General features: G+C 47.6%; 1 protein-coding gene across 2 annotated transcripts in view; it reads left to right on the forward strand.

Annotated features, from left to right (window-relative positions):
- The first annotated feature begins 5,903 nt into the window (after positions 1-5,903).
- TRIP4 (thyroid hormone receptor interactor 4) overlaps positions 5,904-19,655 on the forward strand; it is a 46,476-nt gene continuing 32,724 nt past the window's right edge. For both annotated transcript variants that reach the window (XM_024213789.1, XM_024213790.3), the window contains exons 1-6: positions 5,904-5,992; positions 11,061-11,227; positions 11,467-11,603; positions 14,481-14,711; positions 16,654-16,732; positions 19,337-19,466. In XM_024213789.1, the coding sequence (XP_024069557.1) occupies positions 5,907-5,992; positions 11,061-11,227; positions 11,467-11,603; positions 14,481-14,711; positions 16,654-16,732; positions 19,337-19,466 (830 nt within the window). In that variant the 5' untranslated portion in view covers positions 5,904-5,906. The remainder of the gene's footprint in view (positions 5,993-11,060; positions 11,228-11,466; positions 11,604-14,480; positions 14,712-16,653; positions 16,733-19,336; positions 19,467-19,655) is intronic.

The following is a 19,655-nucleotide window of genomic DNA, read 5'->3' on the forward strand; positions in this document are numbered from 1 at the left end:
GTGTGCAGTGGTCTCAGCACATCTTTCCAGGTGGCCATGCACCACGCGATCCACCACTTGAAGCAATGCCGAGCTGCTGGACCTCATCAGCATTTGGGGAGAGGAGGTTGTGAAGTCCCAGCTGCGCTTCAGCCATAGGACACGATGCATGATAGAAAGGGGCCATGACCGGGACACATTGAAGAGGAGGGTAAAAATGAAGGAGCTGCGGAATGCCTACCACAAGGCGCGGGAGGCAAACCGCCGCTCCGGTGCTGCGCCCATGAGCTGCCGGTTCTACAAAGAGCTGGATGCGATTCTCAGTGGCGACCCCACCTACACTGCAAAGGCCCCTGTGGATACTTTGTTGGCTCGCATGCCAGTCGAGAGTGGACCGAGCCAGGAGGAGAAAATCTTGGACGAGGATGTGGAGGGGGACCCAGAGGCAGAGGATAGCTTGGAGGCCAGAGATGCATGCGGTCAGGAGCTCTTTTCTACCCCGGAGTAGGCTAGCCAGTCACAGCAGTCAGATCTTGGCGAAGCGCAAACAGGAGAGGAGGCCCCTGGTAAGTGGATCTGATTTTGGGAATCGCTGAAGCAAGTTATTGGGGGCAGGAGGGTTGCAGAAAGCAGGCTTGTCTCCCACCGCATGCCTATTCTGAGTGGTGGAACAGGCTGCTGATTGACTCCCTCACTTCACGGGAATCTGCCTCAGAGATCTCCAGGAAACTGTCTTGGAGATATTGGGCAATCCACTGCTGCAGGTTCTGCGGCAGAGCTGCTTTGTTTCTTGCCCCACTAATGGTAACTTTCCTGCACCACTGTGCCGTCACGAGGGGGACAGAGGGGGGACCATTGCTGCATACAGACAAGCCCCATATGGGCCAGGGTGGAAGCTGCAGGCTTGGAAAAGACGCTCCCTTGATTCCCTGCTCACCCTCAGCAGCGAGATATCTTCCATAATGATCACATCCTGTGGAAAATGTGGGGAGAGGAATGATTATCAAGCCCCCCCATAGTGCTGGCTCTCCCCAAGAGTCATGTGCGCAGTGTACAGCAGGGTCTGGGAAGAGTGATTTACCCTGCTGCGGCTACTCACCATTTTGGAGGTCTTGTGGCTCATGTGTGCTTGCCTGGGGTCAGCCAGTGAGTGACAGGTGTGTGAGTACTGGCTGTGTTTTAAAGCACTGAATCAGTGTTGTCTGTGTTTCAAAAAATACTGCTTCTGTAAAATGTTGCATTTAAACTTCAGAGATGACCTTGGGAGATCAGCCTCCCTTATTGGTGGCAGAACAGCTGCGCAGAATTTGAAAGTGGCCACGAAAAACTAAGCAGGAGTTTCTGCGTGACATTATGATGCTCTCCGCCGCTGAGAAACAGGAATTGAAGGAGTGGTAGGACAGCGAGAAGAGGGACCAAAAGGAGAATGCGGCACACTAGAAAGAAGCCACGGAGCCGCTCTTAAACGTTATGGAGCGCCAAGAGGACACGCTGCAGGTGATACTAGCTCTTCAAACCAAGCAGCTCCATGATCGCCCTCCCCTGCAGCTGCTGTCACAAAGCTCTTTCCCATGCACTCCCCCCCTTCCCCCACACACACACGCTGTTATCAACCTTCTGGCTCCACTCTTGACTGGCAGCATTCCATTCCTCCCTCGTCACAGTCCAGCACTGTGGAGTCCCTCTACCCACTGCACTCAACATCCAACCCTCTGCAGTTTGGCCCTGCAGAAGTACAGCACCCGCTGCATTGTACTCCAAAGGAGAAGGTTGGGTATGATCCCTGGCCATACACAAATCTGTAGCCGTCCCAGGACCCCTCCTCCTCTAGAGACCTTCCCTTCCCCCATCCTCCTCCCTGCTGATGTATTTTTGTCTTTTGACTGTCTTCTCCGGTTGTTGTATTTTAATAAAAGAATTGTGTTGGTTTGAAAGCAATCTTTATTCTGTTAAGTGAAAGCAAAAAGAGCACTGCAAAACAACATGCAATTATGTTAAACCCCCTTATTGCATCATGTGCACCAGTCACCTCCTAACATTACAAACACTGCAATTTCAAGCATAGCAGCAAATATTAGTGGCTTTCAGCTTCAAATTGCTGTCTCGAGGCATCCCTGATCCTTATGGCCCCGCGCTGTGCCCCCCTAATAGCCCTGGTCTCTGGCTGTTCAAACTCAGCCTCCAGGTGCTGAGCCTCTGCGGTCCAGCCCTGAGTGAAGCTTTCACCCTTCCCTTCACAAATATTATGGAGTGTACAGCACACGGCTATAAGCATAGGAATATTGTCATCAGCCAGGTCCAGCTTCCCATACAAGCATCGCCAGCGGGCTTTTAAATGGCCAAATGCACACTCAACAGTCATTCTGCATTTGCTCAGCCTGTTGTTGAACCGCTCCTTGCTGCTGTCAAGTTGCCTGGTGTATGGCTTCATAAGCCACGGCATTAAGGGGTAGGCGGGGTCTTCCAGGATCACAATGGGCATTTCGACATCCCCTACAGTGATCTTCTGGTCTGAGAAGAAAGTCCCTGCTTGCAGCTTCTTGAACAGGCCACTGTTCTGAAAGATGCATGCGTCATGCACCTTTTTGGACCAGCCTGCGTTAAAGTCTGTGAAAGGCCCACGGTGATCCACAAGCGCCTTGAGAACCATTGAGAAATACCCCTTGCAATTAATGTACTCGGTGGCCAGGTGGTCTGGTGCCAGAATTGGAATGTGCGTGCCATCTATCACCCCTTCATAGTTAGGGAAGCCCATTTGTTGAAAGCCATCCACAATGTCACGCATGTTGCCCAGAGTCATAGTCTTTCGGAGCAGGATGCAATTAATGGCCCTGCACATTTCCCTCAACACGAGTCCAATGGTCAACTTTCCCACTCCGAACTGGTTAGCAACCGATCGATAACAGTCTGGAATAGCCAGCTTCCACTGTGCAATTGCCATGCGCTTCTCCAGTGACAGGGCAGTTCTGATTCTTGTGTCCTTGTGCCGCAGGGCTGGGGCGAGCTCATCACACAGACCCATGAATTTGGCTTTCCTCATCCGAAAGTTCTGCAGCCACTGCTCGTCATCCCAGACGTGCATCACGATGTGATCCCACCACTCAGTGCTTGTTTCCTGAGCCCAAAAGCAGCGTTCCACTGTGGTCAGCACCTCTGTGAATGCCACAAGCAATCTCATGTCGTAGCTACTTCACATAGTGAGCTCAATGTCGCACTCCTCTTGCCTTTGTAGTTTAAGTAATAACTCACTGCAACTCATGAAGTGTTGGTCAGAGCGAGCAGCATACCGGTCAGCAGTTCGGGATCCATTCCTGCAGCCTAAAAGAGGCAGAGCGCACAGTACACATAGGGTGACCAGATGACAAAAACTAATTATTGGGACACATTGGGGGTGGGATAGGGCGCCGCTGAAGCAACAAAACAAAAAAAAGCCGGAGCGCTGCAGAAGCCAAATAGTGTCCTGACAATACATCCGTCGGGATGCGGTACAAACAGCTGAATATCGGGATAGTCCCGATTTTATTGGGACGTCTGGTCATCCTAAGTACACAAACTGTTGAAAGATGGCGCCAAATGCGGACGGAAGTACAGGGACTGCTGGGATGTGAAGCAATGCATCATATGGCATTGGGACTGGACCCAGGATGCCCCGCGACCCCCTCCACCTTCCCACAAGTCTTAGTGACAAAAGAGAAAGAGGTGCTCTGTGCGATAGATGCCCAGAGTGCACCACTCCAAATAGCGCTGCAAGTGCCGCAAGTGTGAATACGCTATTGCACAGTCAGCTAGCAGTGTGAACACACAACAGCGGTTTTCCTTCTGCGCTCTCTGAGCGGTGCTGTAACTTTGCCAGTGTAGATGTGCCCTATGTATTTGTCAGTGTTCAGCTGAGGCCTAGGGGCTTTGATATGAATTGGCATCTGGTCTGCCAGCATCACACTTGTATGTTTAAGAACACTATACTATTTAGAAAACTGCAAGCAGGGACTTTCTTTCCTGACAGATGGCTTACCATTGGTGATGTAGAAATGCCAGAAGTGATCCTGGGGGACTAGGCTTACCCCTAACTCCCCTGGCTCACAAAGCCGTAAACCAGCCACCTCAAGAGCATCCAGGAAAGATTCAACTACAGGCTCAGCAGGTGCAGAATGACAGTTGAATGTGCTTTTTTGGTAGACTGAAGGGAGGATGGCATTGTTTACTCACAAGATTGGATCTCTGTGGGAAAAAATTTCCAGTGGTTATAGTTTCCAGCTATGTTTTGCATAGTGTCTGTGAGGCAAAGGGGGGAAAACTGCTGCCTGGTTGAAGGGGCTGTCTGTTGCATTTGAACAGCCAGACACAACAGGTGTTTGAAGACCTCAATGCAAGCTATACGGCTGAGGGAAGCCTTGAAAGAGCATGTTAACAGTGAGCCACAGTAATGCATTATGGTGTACTGTGCTCAACCCGATCCTGCAGTATTGGTGCCTGTTAGGAATTGTGTGGTAGTTGGTGTATAACAATGAATATGTAAAAGGCAACAGAGGGTCCTGTGGCACCTTTGAGACTAACAGAAGTACTGGGACAATATTGGGACAGTATTGAACAATGAATATAACACTGTCAATGCAACTATTAATTTTGTGGTGCTTGCTGTACATTTATGATTGTTACTGTTTGTCACTGAGCCTATGAGTTATGTCACACAGAGAGGGAAACTAGCCCTCAGTTCCTACCCTTCTTAGGCTCTCAAGAATCCTTGGTGGGCATATTTCTTGATGGGCACCATCATTGCTTTGGTGGGCATATTTCTAGGAACTCAGTACTAATACTACTAATGAAAGACTTCTATTTGCCGTAACCCATGTGCACTCATTAGAATGCTGCCACTTGCCTCACTCACCTCCCTCTTGGCCAAAAACAAACAATACCCACTCTCCTCCTTTGCCATTTCCTGTACATTTGACCTGTACTCGATTGACGGCTCTAGTCCAAGTCCTTATCATCCTGCCAGCCACCTAGGCTATATTTTCATTGCAGAAAATGTCTTTATTAACTTGAAATAGGATCTCAGTGTAAAATCCTAGCAGAGACAAGGGCTGTAGTTTGTACCTCAATGCATCTAGTCAAAATAAACCCCAGGTCGGGGGTACAGTGTTGACCTAGATTAGTTGCCTGGAGGAAAAAAACTGTACCTTGTCTCCACCAGGATTTTACAGCAAGATGCTCCATCAAGTTAGTCACCTCAGTGTAAAAAGACACTTTTGCAGTGAAGCTAAAGCCCAATGTGGACTCCACACAAGGCTATTTTGCTAAGCTATCCTGCTTTTGATACCACCCTCCGCTGTCACCACCTCCCCCACCCCTAGCCAGTACTGCCCCCCCCAACCAGCCAATGCAGTCCATCACCTTCCTCCCACCTCCAGCCAGTGCAGACCCACCCCTCCTTCCCCCCACGGCCAGTGCAGACCCACCGTGCCCCCCAGAGAGTGTAGGCCCCGCCTGGCACCTCCCCTCCCAGTGCAGGCCACCGCAGCTCCCAGGCGGAGTGCCAGCTGGGCATGGCCCTCTGAAGCATGTGCACTGTGCAGGCCCCGGCCTGGCTCAGGTGAGAACTAGCCCAGGGCTCCCCCACGGGGCTAAGCGGCCCGGCGCGCCCATGCCTCACTCCAGGCCTTTGTGTGAAGGACCCGGCCCAGGCCGTGCTGGTGCCAGTGCTCCCGTCCGGGCCCAGGGGGGCACCACCCTCCGGCCGCTCCCCGCTCCGGGCCGCCTCAGGTCCTGCCCCTCCGCGGCTGCCGCGGCCTGGGTCAGGCGGGGGGTGGGGGAGCGGCAGAACGGCGGAACCCAACGCTGCGGCACGTGTTGCCCTGCGGGCCGGAAGTGCTGCACCGAGCTGCCGCTGGGGCCGGCGGTGCGTTCAGATCTCCCTTCCCCGGGCAGAGATGGCCGCTGCCGGGGCGCTCCTGGCTTGGTGCATCCAGCAGCTGCGCGGCGACTTCGGGCTGGATGTCAGCGAGGAGATCGTGGGGTGCGCGGGGGGCCGGGGCGGGAGAGACCGGGGTGGGGGGAGGGTCAGGTAGATGGGGAAGGGGAAGGGTATGAGAGAAGGTGGGGGAAGGGAGAGGGTCGGGTAAATGGGGACGTGGGGGAGGGAGAGGGTTGGGTAGATGGGGGAGGGGTAAGAGAAGAACCGGTTCAAATTGGACTGGTCAGGTTGCAGCTCTACAGATCCTGCTGTAGGGCTCAGTTGACTCCACTTGGGCCCCCACCCAGTTTGGATTGGGGTGGCCTGGATGGTCTCTGGTGGGTCTTTCTGTCTCTCTGGTCCCTGGGAGCTCCGGGAGCCAGGAACAACTCTACTACATACATCTGTTTTGCATTGTTCATGGACCTAAAGCTCCCTATAACACGCTGGATGTTGAAGAGAGGGAGCTTTTCTTGCAAAAAGGAGTCTTTGCTCTTTTCCATGTTTTCTTCTATTGGCTCAGGTTTTTGTTTAATCAAGGTGTAGTTGTTGGTGTCCTTGCTGAATAAAAGTATTGTGCATCGCACTGATTGGCACACATGTGTGGGGGTTAATGCATGTTACAGCTGAGTGGCCTGTGTTTAACACTGGTGTTTTTATTACAGTTTTGCCCATCCTTCCGCTAAACCAAAGGTAGATACAGTTCCCATGGAGAGGAGGAGAGGAGATTGTTCCATTCAGGCCTCCATCCTCCAAAGACTTACACAGATGCTTAACGTTATACACATGGGTGGTCCCACTGATGTCAATGGCACTATTCGCATACATCAAGTTAAGCATGCGTGTAAGCCTTTCCAGGACCATCCTGTTTAAACATCTGCTGCTAACAGTCGTGTAACAAAGATGAGTTTTTTTAAGTGCAACACCACTTGCTGCGTATATTTTTTTTCTATCTCACTTGTTTATATACAGACATAGTGTGTGTCTTCACACCAGTTAGTTCAAGTTATAACTCAGATATTACCACTAGCTCAAATCCTGTTCACGCACAAAAATCTCTAGCTTGAGTTAAGTGCTGCTGTAGGGTACATCTACATTGCAAAACAACCCCTGCAGCAGTGAGTCTCAGAGCCCAGGTCAACAGACTCGGGCTTGTGCTGCAGCACTAAAAATGGGGCTCTGAAACCCAGCAACGGGAGCGGGTCTCAGATCCCAAGCCCTAGCCCAAGCGGGAATGTCAACACTGCTATTTTTAGCACTGTAGCACAAGCCCAGCGAACCAAAGTCAGTTGACTCCGGCTCTGAGACTGCCACTTTTTTTATTTTTTTTTATTTTTAGTATAGACAGCCCCTTAAGCTCCAACTAGGTAGCCTCTGTAGGAAAGTTTGATCTAGTAATGCGGTGGGAATGCTACTGCTCCAGTTACACCTGACAGCAGCTAATCAATTCATTCTGTCATTTGTGTGTTTTTTGTAATGGCGACAGACCCTGGCAGGGCTGCCGAGAGCGAGTTCGGGCCCCGGTGGAAAAAAAAATTCGGGCACCCCAGCAAGGGCGGACTGGCTAAACAGGGCCGACGAGGGGCGGGGGGAGCTGGGCCCCGGGCCCCCTTCTGGACCGCCGGTTCCTGCTTCCCCTCCCTCTCGTCGGCCCTGGATCCCGGTCATTGATGGGCAGGATCGAATCTGAGACCTCTTAAGCTTTGTGTATGAGCCAATGCTGTACACAATAGTTCTCAATCTTTCCAGACTACCGTACCCCTCTCAGGAGGCTGATTTGTCTTTCATACCCCCAAGTTTCACCTCACTTAAAAACTACTTGCTAACAAAATCACACATAAAATTAGAAAAGTGTCATGGCACACTATTGCTGAAAAGTTACTCACTTTTTCATTTTGACCATATAATTATAAATAAATCACAACCCCGGGTTGAGAAACACTGGTATAGTATAGAAAGCAATATAAACAAGTCATTGGCTGTATGAAATTATAGTTTGTACGGATTTCGCTAGTGCTTTTCATGTAGCCTGTTATAAAACTAGGCAAATATCTAGATGAGTTGATGTACCCCCTGGAAGACCTCTGCGTCTCGCCAGAGATACGCGTACCCCTGGTTGAGAACCACTGCTGTATGAGACTCATCAATCTGTAGATGGTCTAGTGCTACCAAAGGGGGACAGAGCACCACACCAAGCAGCCATTGAATTGTGGTCTCTCTACAGGTACTCGAGTGCAGTAAACTTGAGTATGGCGAGCTAATTGTGCTGTGAAGACCCATCCATAGTCTCTCTCCTTATGGTATCACTGTGCCAGTTCTTCTGTCCCATCACACCTGCAGTCTTTCTCATATAGACATTATTAAGTGGATTTGTATCTCTTTCCAAGGGAGAGAGAATTTTAATCATGCTGGTATTTCCTCACCTGAAGTCCCTGTCCAAATTCAGAGGTAACTTTGTAACCTATAGGGCGAGCCTCTAAATGCGACACTGGGTGTCTCAGGACAGGGAATAGCAGAGCTCATTTAGCCCTTCAGCCTTCAAAGGTAGTTGTGTCAGCTCCTGTGCAGTTTACTGTTTGTGCATCTTTGGATGAGCCCTGGAAGGTTACGTGCAAAGGAAAAACTGGATTTGTGCCCTTCTTTTGCTTCTTTCTGATGGATAAAGATAATCTGAACAGTGGTTTTTTTTTTTTTTTTTAAATCTCCCTCTGCTCCAGCTGCTCTCTTTTACATTCAAAATTCTTGTTTTTCCTGGAAGACACTATGAATGATTAGAGAATTAATGGGCTTATGACACTGCAGATACCAAGCAAGTGCAACTTGATTTGCAAAGGACAGATTATTCACATTGTTTAAAATTTTGTTTATTGTTCAACACCTGTTTAACTCAAACACTATGGTACAAACAATTGGAAGAAATCAGTACTCCTGCACCTTAACGATTGGGACGCTCTCAGTCTACCTCTTTGGGACCCTCAGGAAATTCTCCAGTACATGTAAAATGTTTTAGGCCTTTGTTGTACATCATAAAGAAACAAACATGGGTACAACCTTTTTTCTCCTCCACTTTCATCAGTCACTTTTAAAGTGAAGGTCCAGTCTGTTCTATATGGGCATTCTCATTTTGATGTGTTGTGTGTATAGGTTATGAAGCAGTTTAGGTCGGGGCTGTGATTTGTTAGCCCTGGGTTTTTTTATTCCTGGCTCTGACACAGATTTCCTGCATCATCTTGGGCATATCATGTAACCTCTCTGTGAAATAGGTCAGGATTAACTCCTTCATCTGCCATGTATGTGGGAAGGGGGTGTGTCAAGGCTGTATCCCCACTTTGAACTTTAGGGTTCAAATGTAGGGGCCTGCATGAAAACTTCTAAGCTTATCTACCAGCTTAGCCTTGGTCCGCTGCCACCATCACAAGAATTCCCTCCCTGGGAAGCCTTGAGAAACCTTTCACCAATTCCCTGGTGAACACAGATCCAAACCCCCTTGGATCTTAAAACAAGGAGAAATTAACCATCCCCCCTCCTTCCTCCCACCCTCCTTTCACCAACTCCTGGTGAATACAGATCCAAACCCCCTTGGATCTTAAAACAAGGAGAAATCAATCTGGTTCTTAAAAAAGAAGGCTTTTAATTAAAGAAAAAGGTAAAAATCATCTCTGTAAAATCAGTATGGAGAATAACTTTACAGGGTAATCAAACTTAAAGAGCTCAGAGGACCCCCCTCTGTCTTAGGTTCAAAGTACAGCAAACAAAGATACACACTCTGGTAAAAAGGTACATTTACAAGTTGAGAAAACAAAGTAAATCTAAGACGCCTTGTCTGTCTTTTTACTTACTAGTTTGAAATAGGAGAGACTTGTTTAGAAAGATGGGGAGAACCTGGATTGATGTCTGGTCCCTCTCAGTCCCAAGAGCGAACCACCCCTTAAAACAAAGAGCACACACAAAAGCCTTTCCCCCCACCAAGATTTGAAAGTATCTTGCCCCCTTATTGGTCCTTCGGGTCAGGTGTCAGCCAGGTTACCCGAGCCTCTTAACCCTTTACAGGTAAAAGGATTTGGAGTCTCTGTACACAGAGAGCTGTTACCCTTCCCTTTATAGTTATGACAGGGTGTTTGTTTGTAAAGTACTTTGATATTCTTCCATTCGAAGGTGAAAGAGAAGGACAAAAGATTTTGATAAAAAGAATGAGTAGTACTTGTGGTACCTTAGAGACTAACAAATTTATTTGAACATAAGTTTTTGCTGGCTAAAACCCAGCTTTTGCGGGCTAAAACCCACTTCAGAAGTGAGTTTTAGCCCACGAAAGCTTATGCCCAAATAAATTTGTTAGTCTCTAAGGGCAGGTCTACACTAACCCCCCAAGTCGAACTAAGGTACGCAACTTCAGCTACGTGAATAACGTAGCTGAAGTTCGAAGTACCTTAGTTCGAACTTACCTCGGTCCACACGCGGCAGGCAGGCTCCCCCGTCGACTCCGCGGTACTCCTCTCGCCAAGCAGGAGTACTGCAGTCGACGGCGAGCACTTCCGGGTTCGACTTATCAGACAAGACGCGATAAGTCGAACCCAGAAGTTCGATCGCTCGCCGCCGAACTACGAGGTAAGTGTAGACCTACCCTAAGGTGCCACAAGTACTCGTTATTCTTTTTGCTGATAGAGACTAACACGGCTACCACGCTGAAAAAAGATTTTGATGTTTGTAGACAAGCAGAAGGAGGAAATATTTATTTCAATAATATTTAAACCGATGAGATTGTCTTGGACTTCATTTGTGGTTAGATATTAGGGAGTATGGAGTGAGCAGGAATCCCAGTGTGGTTTTAATTTCCTTTGATAGTAGAGAGAGTGCAGTTGTCATTGTGTTGGTGGAGAGGGGGTGGGTTGGAAAGGTATCTGACCCTCCCCTTTTTTCACTGGTCCAGAAATAACAAGGGATTTCTCCAAACATATCTTCCTCAGATATGTGTCTTCCTCTTGGGCCTTTTTTGTAACATCTTCTCTCCCATGCTCGCTGCAGTAACTTGATTCAAAGAGTGTGGAGGGGAAGTTGAGGTTAGCTTTGGTGTTGCCTGTCTTTTGGAAAATATACTCATGTTATCAGTTTTCTTCTTTTTGTCCCCTTCCAGGTACATCTTGTCAATTGAAAATGAGGAGGAGATCCGAGAGTATGTAATTGACCTCATCCAGGGGACAGATGGGAAGAAGAGTCGGTTTATAGAAGAGCTGATAACCCGATGGAGAAAGTCCTCTCATCCGGCTTCTGACCCTTTGCCAGTATATAGAAAAAGAGATGGTGGGTCAAAGTAGAGGGTGGGTGGTAGGATGAAAGTATCAAAAGTAACCAAAACTTGTCTTAATTACTTGATCAGCAGATGCTAGTAGGGTCGCAAAGCATCTTCTGCAGCTGGTCCTGGATCTCCCTTTCTGCCCATTTTGAAGGTTTAAAACCAAGTGATTACTCTCCCCAAGAGGTCATCAATATTCACTGCTGCTAGCTAACACACCTTCCTCTCTCTTTGCATAACCCTTTAGAGATTTCTGATGTGCATCGGGCTGGAGACCAAGGCAAGAGGGGGAGACGCAAAGGAAGGAACAAGCAAGAAACATCTCTGTATGCTGAGCCCAACCTGCCTGCAGAGGAAGTAAAAACACCCCTTGATCTGGCCAAGGTGAGTGTGCCTGGCAGCCAGGGCAGAGTGGCAACTGTGGAATGCAGAGCAAATGGGTCTCACAGAAGAGCAGGAGGAAACAGATGGCTTTGCGCAAGCCGCAACTGACTTCTAGCAATAGGAGCTAACTGTGTGAACAGATGTAACTATTTTGGGGACTCATTAGCACTGGTAGCATGGGACATTCTTTACTAAACGACTGCATGTAACATGGCCTGGAGCAATACCACTTTGGACTAGGGTAGCAGATCTAACAGACCGCAGAAAGCAGACCTTCAGGGCTGATCACTTTAGCAGAAACCTCCAGTAAGTTTTAGGGCTTGTCTACACTGGCACTTTACAGCACTGCAACTTTCTCGCTCAGGGGTGTGAAAAAACACCCCCCGAGCGCTGCAAGTTTCAGCGCTGTAAAGCACCAGTGTAGACAGTGCACCAGCGCTGGGAGCCGCGCCCCTCGTAGAGGTGGTTTTTTTAGAGCGCTGGGACTGTTTTTAGAGTGCTGCCACGACTCCACAAGCCACATTAAAGTGCTGCCGCAGCAGCACTTTAATGTTGCCAGTGTAAACTAGCTCTTAGAGTAAATAGTGCCACTGGAATGAATGGGGCAGTTCACACATTTTAGGACTGTTGTTTCAGGCTTTCCGCAGACTCATGCTCACAGTACTGCATTGGCTTATACTCTGTTTATATTTTCAAAGTTCTCTGCACAACCATGGGGACAAGAGACATAATTTTTTTTTAAAATGAAAGCTTGGATTAGTACATGTAATAGACACTGAAGATACCAATCCCCAGAAGCAACATAAATGATTATGCCTGGCAGTGTTAATGCATACAAAACTAACATTGAAATGGAAAAAGTGGCGTGTGTCTTAGATTTTGGCTCATGTCTAAGGGTATGTCTACACTGTCAGAGTTACAGCGCCGGGAGTTACAGCACCGCTCAGAGAGCGCTGAAGGGAAACAGCTGTTGTGTGTTCACACTGTCAGCTGCCTGCGCAATAGCATGTTCACACTTGTGGCACTTGCAGCGCTGTTCGGAGCGGTGCGCTCTGGGCAGCTATCCCACAGAGCATCTCTTCCTTTTCTGCCGCTAAGAGTTGTGGGAAGCAAACTCTATCAGAAATATTACCTAGACAATGCCTGCTAGAGACCTGAAGGAAGCGAGAACTCATTTCAGTGCTCAAGATGAAAGAGGACTTGAGGGAAAAGATTGAGAATTCCACTGACCAGCCACTCATGCAGCCATCATCCATGGTATCCTGTCCCATCTATCATCAGAGTCACCTCGGCATAAGACAAAGTATACACCTGAGAGAGACGAACATCAAAAGTAACCTGCCAGTCTTGCTAATATTATGCCTCAGATGAGAACAATAATAAATTACATTATGTCAAACTGCCAAAGAATATACACTGCCTGGAGAAATCCTGCTCAGGTGGTAGTGGAGGGTGGGAGAGGTGGGTTGTGGATTAGATGTGCAGTCTATAGAGCTAGCTTTAGCATTGATTTGTTCAGCAGTAAGAAACCTACAGGCCTGTGTCCTGTAAGACATTGGTTTCAGCATGTAGCATAGGGTTTGAGGCCTGTGAACTTTGGCACAGATAAATAGTCTAACGATCACCCTAAGTTCTGGGGAATTGGAGTGTGTAGAGGGGAATTTTGTCCATAATGACACCAGCCAACCACAGGAACATGAGCGAATGCCCGCTTTTGGATAGAACATCCGCAGCGGCCTGACCACAAGAGTGCCATGGCAATGAATTGATGTACATGATAAGTTGAGATCATTGATATACTAACCTACAGGAGAAGGACACCTCAACTTTAGTAGTGTGAGGAAATATAAATAAGGAAGAGGGGAGAAACCCCTATTGAACAGGCATTAGACATAGTGGTATCAGCGTAACATATAAAAGTTGTATCCAGCCTGTGGACAGGAGGAGAGAGAGAGGTAGCTGTTGGGAGGTGCCAGAATGATGGCTACTGGTGTTGAGGAAGATGTTGGCTAACATTTCAGGTTGTTCTGTAAAGGATAGTGTGAGTATATTGATGTTCAGATGTACATTCTGTATCATATCTATCCACCTTGCTGGGTTAGAGTGTTTGTGACTTTGCTAAATCTATTAATAAACTATTTGTAAATACAGGAGAGTTCCTAAAGTGTGAGTGTTGCTACTGTGCACATCAGGATTCCTAACTGAACAGTAATTGTAATAATACTTGGCCTGATCTTGGGACAAGAACCTGTCAAACCTCAGAGTGATTACTGGGAATTCATAACTGATCAATATAAGTAATACGTAATCTATAGATTGTGCTACATACGTGAGCTAAAAGGTCTCTACTCTCTCAGATATTTGTGATTTCTATCTGCATTTAGGTGCATAGGTTGCTTTATAAATGTGTCAGGAATGTGGATTTCCCGTGCTATAACATTTGCCCACCTTGTTCAGCACTAGCACTGTGTCTTGCAGCAATGTGTTGGCTGGGCTTTTGATTGCTGGTCTGATTTTCTATAGTTTTTGTTTGATTTAACAAAACCTAATCTAGGTTCCTGGTTGCAGAATCCAAGAACTTTCTCTCCGCCACATAGAATCCAGACAATTCCAGTTTGCAAAGAGAGGACACAAAGCTGAGCAGTCCTTCAGTCCTCCTTTCATGTAAATGGTGCTGACCTTTTCTGAGGCTTGCTTCTGTTCAGTGATATCGTCCTGGTTTGAATTTGGAGTCTGGTCCCACTTTCACTCAAGCTGGCCAGGTGGCTGGCTGGCTGTTTATCCCCACTCTTTGTTTAAAGGGCCCCTGTTTCTCTCTGATGTTTGTGTTGCAGTGAGAATGCAGATTACATTCACTGTTTTCTCTTTCTAAATTAGGCACAAGAGATGGGCAGTGGTGGCAGTGTCAGCAGTACCTCCAAGAAAAAGGCCAAATTCGTCAACCTGTACACCAAGGAGGGTCAGGACAAACTGGCAGTCCTGATCCCCGGACGCCACTCCTGTGAGTGCCTGGGCCAGAAGCACAAACTCATCAATAACTGTTTGACCTGTGGTCGTATTGTCTGTGAACAGGAGGGCTCCGGCCCCTGCTTATTTTGTAGTACATTGGTATGTAACCCCCTGCTTTTTTCTATCTGCCATACTTAACTGCAGTCTATAGTGCTTGGGTCTTGGAGATGGCATGTGGCTGGATTAGCCCCACTAGTTTCTTATCTTTCCTGTAAATTAGCAACGTTTTTCCCCTTCCAAATTGGCTTGCTCAGATCAAAGTCCCTTAAGAACAGGGGTTCTCAAACTGGGGGTTGGGACCCCTCAGGGGGCCACAAAGTTATTACATGGGGGGTCGCGAGCTGTCAGCCTCCACCCCAAACCCCACTTTTCCTCCAGCATTTATAATGGTGTTAAATATATTTAAGTGTTTTTAATTTATAAGGGGGGCGGGGTCGCACTCAGGGGCTTGCTATGTGAAAGGGGGTCACCAGTACAAAAGTTTGAGAACCACTGCTTTAGAACCTGGGTCCTCACTAAGGCTGTAGGGTGAGAGTCTGTGCTGCACCCAGTGTGCGGCACAGGGGGGAGTAAGGTAGTTTTAAGCCCTTCTGATTTTGGGGCTGGAGAGGCTGCTGACGTAATTTACATAGCTCTGGGAGCCTGCCTAAATTATGGCAGCCTCCTGGGGCTTTCCTATGGGCCACAGCACTGCAGCCCCCTGGCATACTCACTTTGCCTGCCAGGGCTTGCAAAGGGGTCCTCCACAGTGCCTGCACTGGGGAAAGTCTTCTCCAGCTGGAACCAGGGTATTTATGCTGCTTTGGCCCTTTAACCCAGTATAAAGAGGCTAGAGCAGAAATTAGCATTTCATTCCTATATTTAGAATTTTTTAATGATCTTTACATTCAGGAAGGGCTGGGAGGCAATACAGGGTCAGATCAGAAGGTGCCTCCCAAATAGGATTTTATGTGATCAGATTTTCTTTGCCATTCGAGCTCACGTGTGTTCTTCCACAGGAGGACACGAGTTGCATTTTCATTTTCTTGGCCCTCAGTTTCCCCATTTATAAAATGGACTAATACTCTCTGATTCCTTAGGGTGGGTGAGAATTAATTAGTTAAAAGAGCTCTATAAAGAAAAGTAAAATAAAAATTGGACCCTTTTTTGCTGTTTCGTGATGGGATAAAGACCTGAAAGGTGGTTATGGCAGGCTGAGCATACGTGTCATTTTTTTAGAAGGATTTTTGTATTTATTTTTACCTTAGGAATATGAAAAATGTCAAATTGGGCCTACCTTTGTTTTGCAGGAAAGAATTCTTGGGAGTCTCACAGCATGTTGTGCGTTCTGTCTGCTTATTTGAAGGGAAAATGTGGGGGGGGGTTAGATCTTTAACATAGAGTTCCTTTCTCCTGAGAGTTCTCTACAAAATGGAGTTAAATATGTTATTTAAAACAACCAAAATGAAGGCATTTTAAAGGTAGCCTGAGGAGGGAAAAATCGGCTTCTGACCTTTTCCCCCCCACAACATTATGATGGATTTTGTTTAAAAAACCAACAAAAACCCTTGAACTTTTTGTCTCCCTTGGACAGTGTAGTGACTGGAAAGCCAGTACAATTGACTTCATGAGAGAGTGAAAGCTGTATAGCTGAGAGGAGAGAGAAGTTTTAATCAGACTACTTTAAACTGTTTTAAATGTCTGTTTAACTCCAGTTCCTAGTGACCACCTGAGAGAAAGGATACTTTTGTTAAACGCCACCCACCTCTTTAATGAAGTTGTGAGAGAACCACACATCCCTGAAATCCTCCAGCAAAAAAACAGGGAAAACCAGTCTTGGTGTTGCTGAGATGTCTAAGATAAAAAAAGTGAGCAGAGAACCAGGTCTTCTTTCCGTATACAGCGAAGATGCAGAAAGGTCCAAGGCCTTTGGACCCTGGTGCAGTCCTGTGGACCTGCTCTTCATTATCCTTTGCAGCTCACCCTTAACTCTTGTCAGTGGCTTTGAGGCTGTCAGGTGCTAAGTATCACTCTTAGCCTTGATCTTCCTGTTGTCTTCTAGGTGTGCACGAAGGAAGAGCAGGACATTCTGCAGCGTGACTCAAACAAGAGCCAGAAGCTGCTGAAGAAGCTCATGGCAGGTTGGTAGCAATCATGTGTAATGCAGTTAATCCAGTAAGTTATACACAGTTTCAGCTCTGCTCTACTATTATTACATTAGACTAGAGCCCATGCCTATGTTTTCATCAGTGTGATGTAGTAGACAGGGCCTAAATCTTTTTCGGCTCTTAGCAGTATAGCGCTATTCCTTCTGGTTATAGGGAGGGGCTCTAGAAAACTGTGTGGGGGAAATTTCCCAAAGATTCAGGGACTCCCTCTGGACGCTTTCTACAGAATTTGAACTCCCTGGAGAAGATGACCAAAGCTCTCCAAAAATAACAGGAGTACTTGTGGCACCTTAGAGACTAACAAATTTACTAAGGTGCCACAAGTACTCCTGTTATTTTTGCGGATACAGACTAACACGGCTGCTACTCTCAAAGCTCTCCAAAATGTTTCCAAGCCACCGCAGCCCTGTGGCAGCATTCTTGGGCCTTGAAGGGCTGGATGAGAATCTCATCGGAGCGCATCAGTCCTGTTTCTTGCCCAGCATGTTGTGCTTCCCCTTCTGCATGGTTCCCAGGCACTAGCCGGGGGAGACCAGGTCTGGGTGTAGTGCCCGAGTTTCTTGAGTGGCAATGCATGATGCACTGACCACAATGCACCAAGGCTGGCCATTAGACAGCCTGGAATTATTTGTGGAAATGAGGCAGTTGCAGTAGTTCTTAAAAATTAGAATAAAAGTCCCATGTAGAGTGTCTGCTGCAGGGGACTGGGATTACAGCTGTGGGACTTGGGAGGTTTCTGTGGAAGCAGCTGATATTAATATTTTGGAACAATTTTGTGTCTTACACTTTTCTCAGGTGGTAAATGTAGGAACAGGACCAAGAGGAGAAGCAGAACTAACAACACTTACCCCCCTGGTGAAATCCTATGGATTCTGGGGCTGTCTGCATTAATTTTGCTGAAATATCTGGATTTCCAGGTCCTCTGGTTAGAGCCTAGAATCTAGTCTTCTATGGCCTCAATGTAGGCTTCTCTTCCTAGTGACTGAGGTGCAGGAGCTGGCGTTAAGTGGCAGCGCCCCAATTTGCTGAAAAGGTGTTTTCAGTATCTCCCTGTCTTTATTGCTGCGTATTTGATTTCAGACAGTGCTGCTGGTGTTGGTGTGGGTGAAGGGGGACAGGAGCCGAACTCCATTTCATCTGGGGGAGCTCTAGCCTAGTTTCCTTTACAAGTGTCAATGGAACTAGCCTCCTGACTTGGGATCTTTAGGGCTCAGCTCTGCCCCTCTCCCCGCAAGTGCCACTAGACCCTGCTTGGAGTGTGGCTGTCCTTGTCACCGAACCAAGGCTTTCACTGGCATCCTGAGAGCAGGAAAGAATCTAAACCCCTAAGCATTTACAGTGCTTGAGCTAGTGTGACGAAGTGAGGCACGATCTGTGAGTCCGTGACAGCTAGTTCTTCAGATTTGTGTCTGGCTGTTAGAGAGACCCACACGCCCAGGAGTAAAATATCCATCAATATGAAACCTGCTCCCAGTGTCCAGCCATAGGGGAGAAATGAGCCAAAGCTTCTGGATCTGCTAAGGGCCTGATGCAAAGCCTATTGAAGCCAATGGGAATCTTTCCATTGACTTACCAGGCTTTGGAGTAGGCCCTAATAGAAGAGATATATTCCTGAAGAGGAAACGGAGAGGAAAATCCCACTGGCTGGCTCGGGAACTGTGCTTGCTTCCCCCGGCTGGCTGCTGCTGCCATCTCCTCCCTGCTTTTTTGTCCTGTTAAGGTTGAGTTTGTTCAGCCCATAAGGCTGGCTTGACCCATAGATGTCACACACCTCTCACATCACCCACTTTGGAAATGCATGTCACGCTGACAGGCCTTTTGGATTTCAATCCCACTGGGAAGTGCAAGATTCAGGTGGGGCGGTCCAATCAAAATAGCTAATGAGGGACAGACATCTGTGTGGCTGAGCATGGGGACAGAGGACAGTCAGTGTAAGACACTGGGGGGCAGGGGGAAGGCAATCAAACAGTGCCAGCTAGATGGGGGCAGAAGAGGAGGATGGGGGGTTGCATGTTGAAAGGTGTGGGGAGTAGGAGAAAAGAGAAATCGGAAGATCAGAAAATAAAATAACAAGCAGCATATTGTGGCAATGAATTCCAACAGTCAGTGTTTTGGAAATCCCTTTTCAGTAGGACCAGGAGAGGAGAACAATCAGGGCTTCCAGAGAAGGGCTTGAATTAGGAGACATAATCTAAAATTGAGGGAAATAAGGGTAAGTGGGGGAACACAGGCAGAATTACTTCCCATAGAAACTAAACAACTAAGTTACTGGGGAAGGTGACTGGAGCAGCGAGGGTAAATGGTTTCTGTCTAGATTTTTATCCCATGCCCATCACCATAGTATCTGAGCACTTAATTTGTTGCTGGAGAAAGGAGAATGAGAGGACGACGTGGAGTGGGGGGGAAGCAGGGAGGTGGGGGTTAGGACAATTTCAAAAGTGCCAGACTTTTGGACAAGTGACTTCTTCCGTTTCCTGTAATGTTACATGTTCTTGGGAGTATCTCTGTGCCCATCGGTGTTTAAACTGATAGCCCATCCCCAAGAACCGGATCATGATTTGTGTCTGTGTATCCCAGGTACTGAGAGTTCTGGGCAGATGGAGATCCTCAGCAAGGACCTGCTGCCTCGTCAGGAAGCTCGGCTGAAGACAGGTCTGGAGTTGGCCGTGAAACACAAAGACAAGTTGCTGGAATTTGACAAAACGAGGTACGGTGCCTGCTGAAATAGCACAAACCATCCTGCAGGCCAGAGTCACTTTTGATCTAAATAGTATCAGCATTCCATCCCTTCCGAAACTGCCTTGGCTGCAAATCTACTAAACCTGAATTTATAGGTGGGATCATAATCATGGAGAAAATATCACAAGATGGGAATGGTCCAGGCAATGGTATCGCA

Source organism: Terrapene carolina, unplaced genomic scaffold (genome assembly GCF_002925995.2).
Source record: "Terrapene carolina triunguis isolate 2854851 unplaced genomic scaffold, T_m_triunguis-2.0 Scaffold67, whole genome shotgun sequence".
Taxonomy (NCBI): Eukaryota; Metazoa; Chordata; order Testudines; family Emydidae; genus Terrapene; species Terrapene triunguis.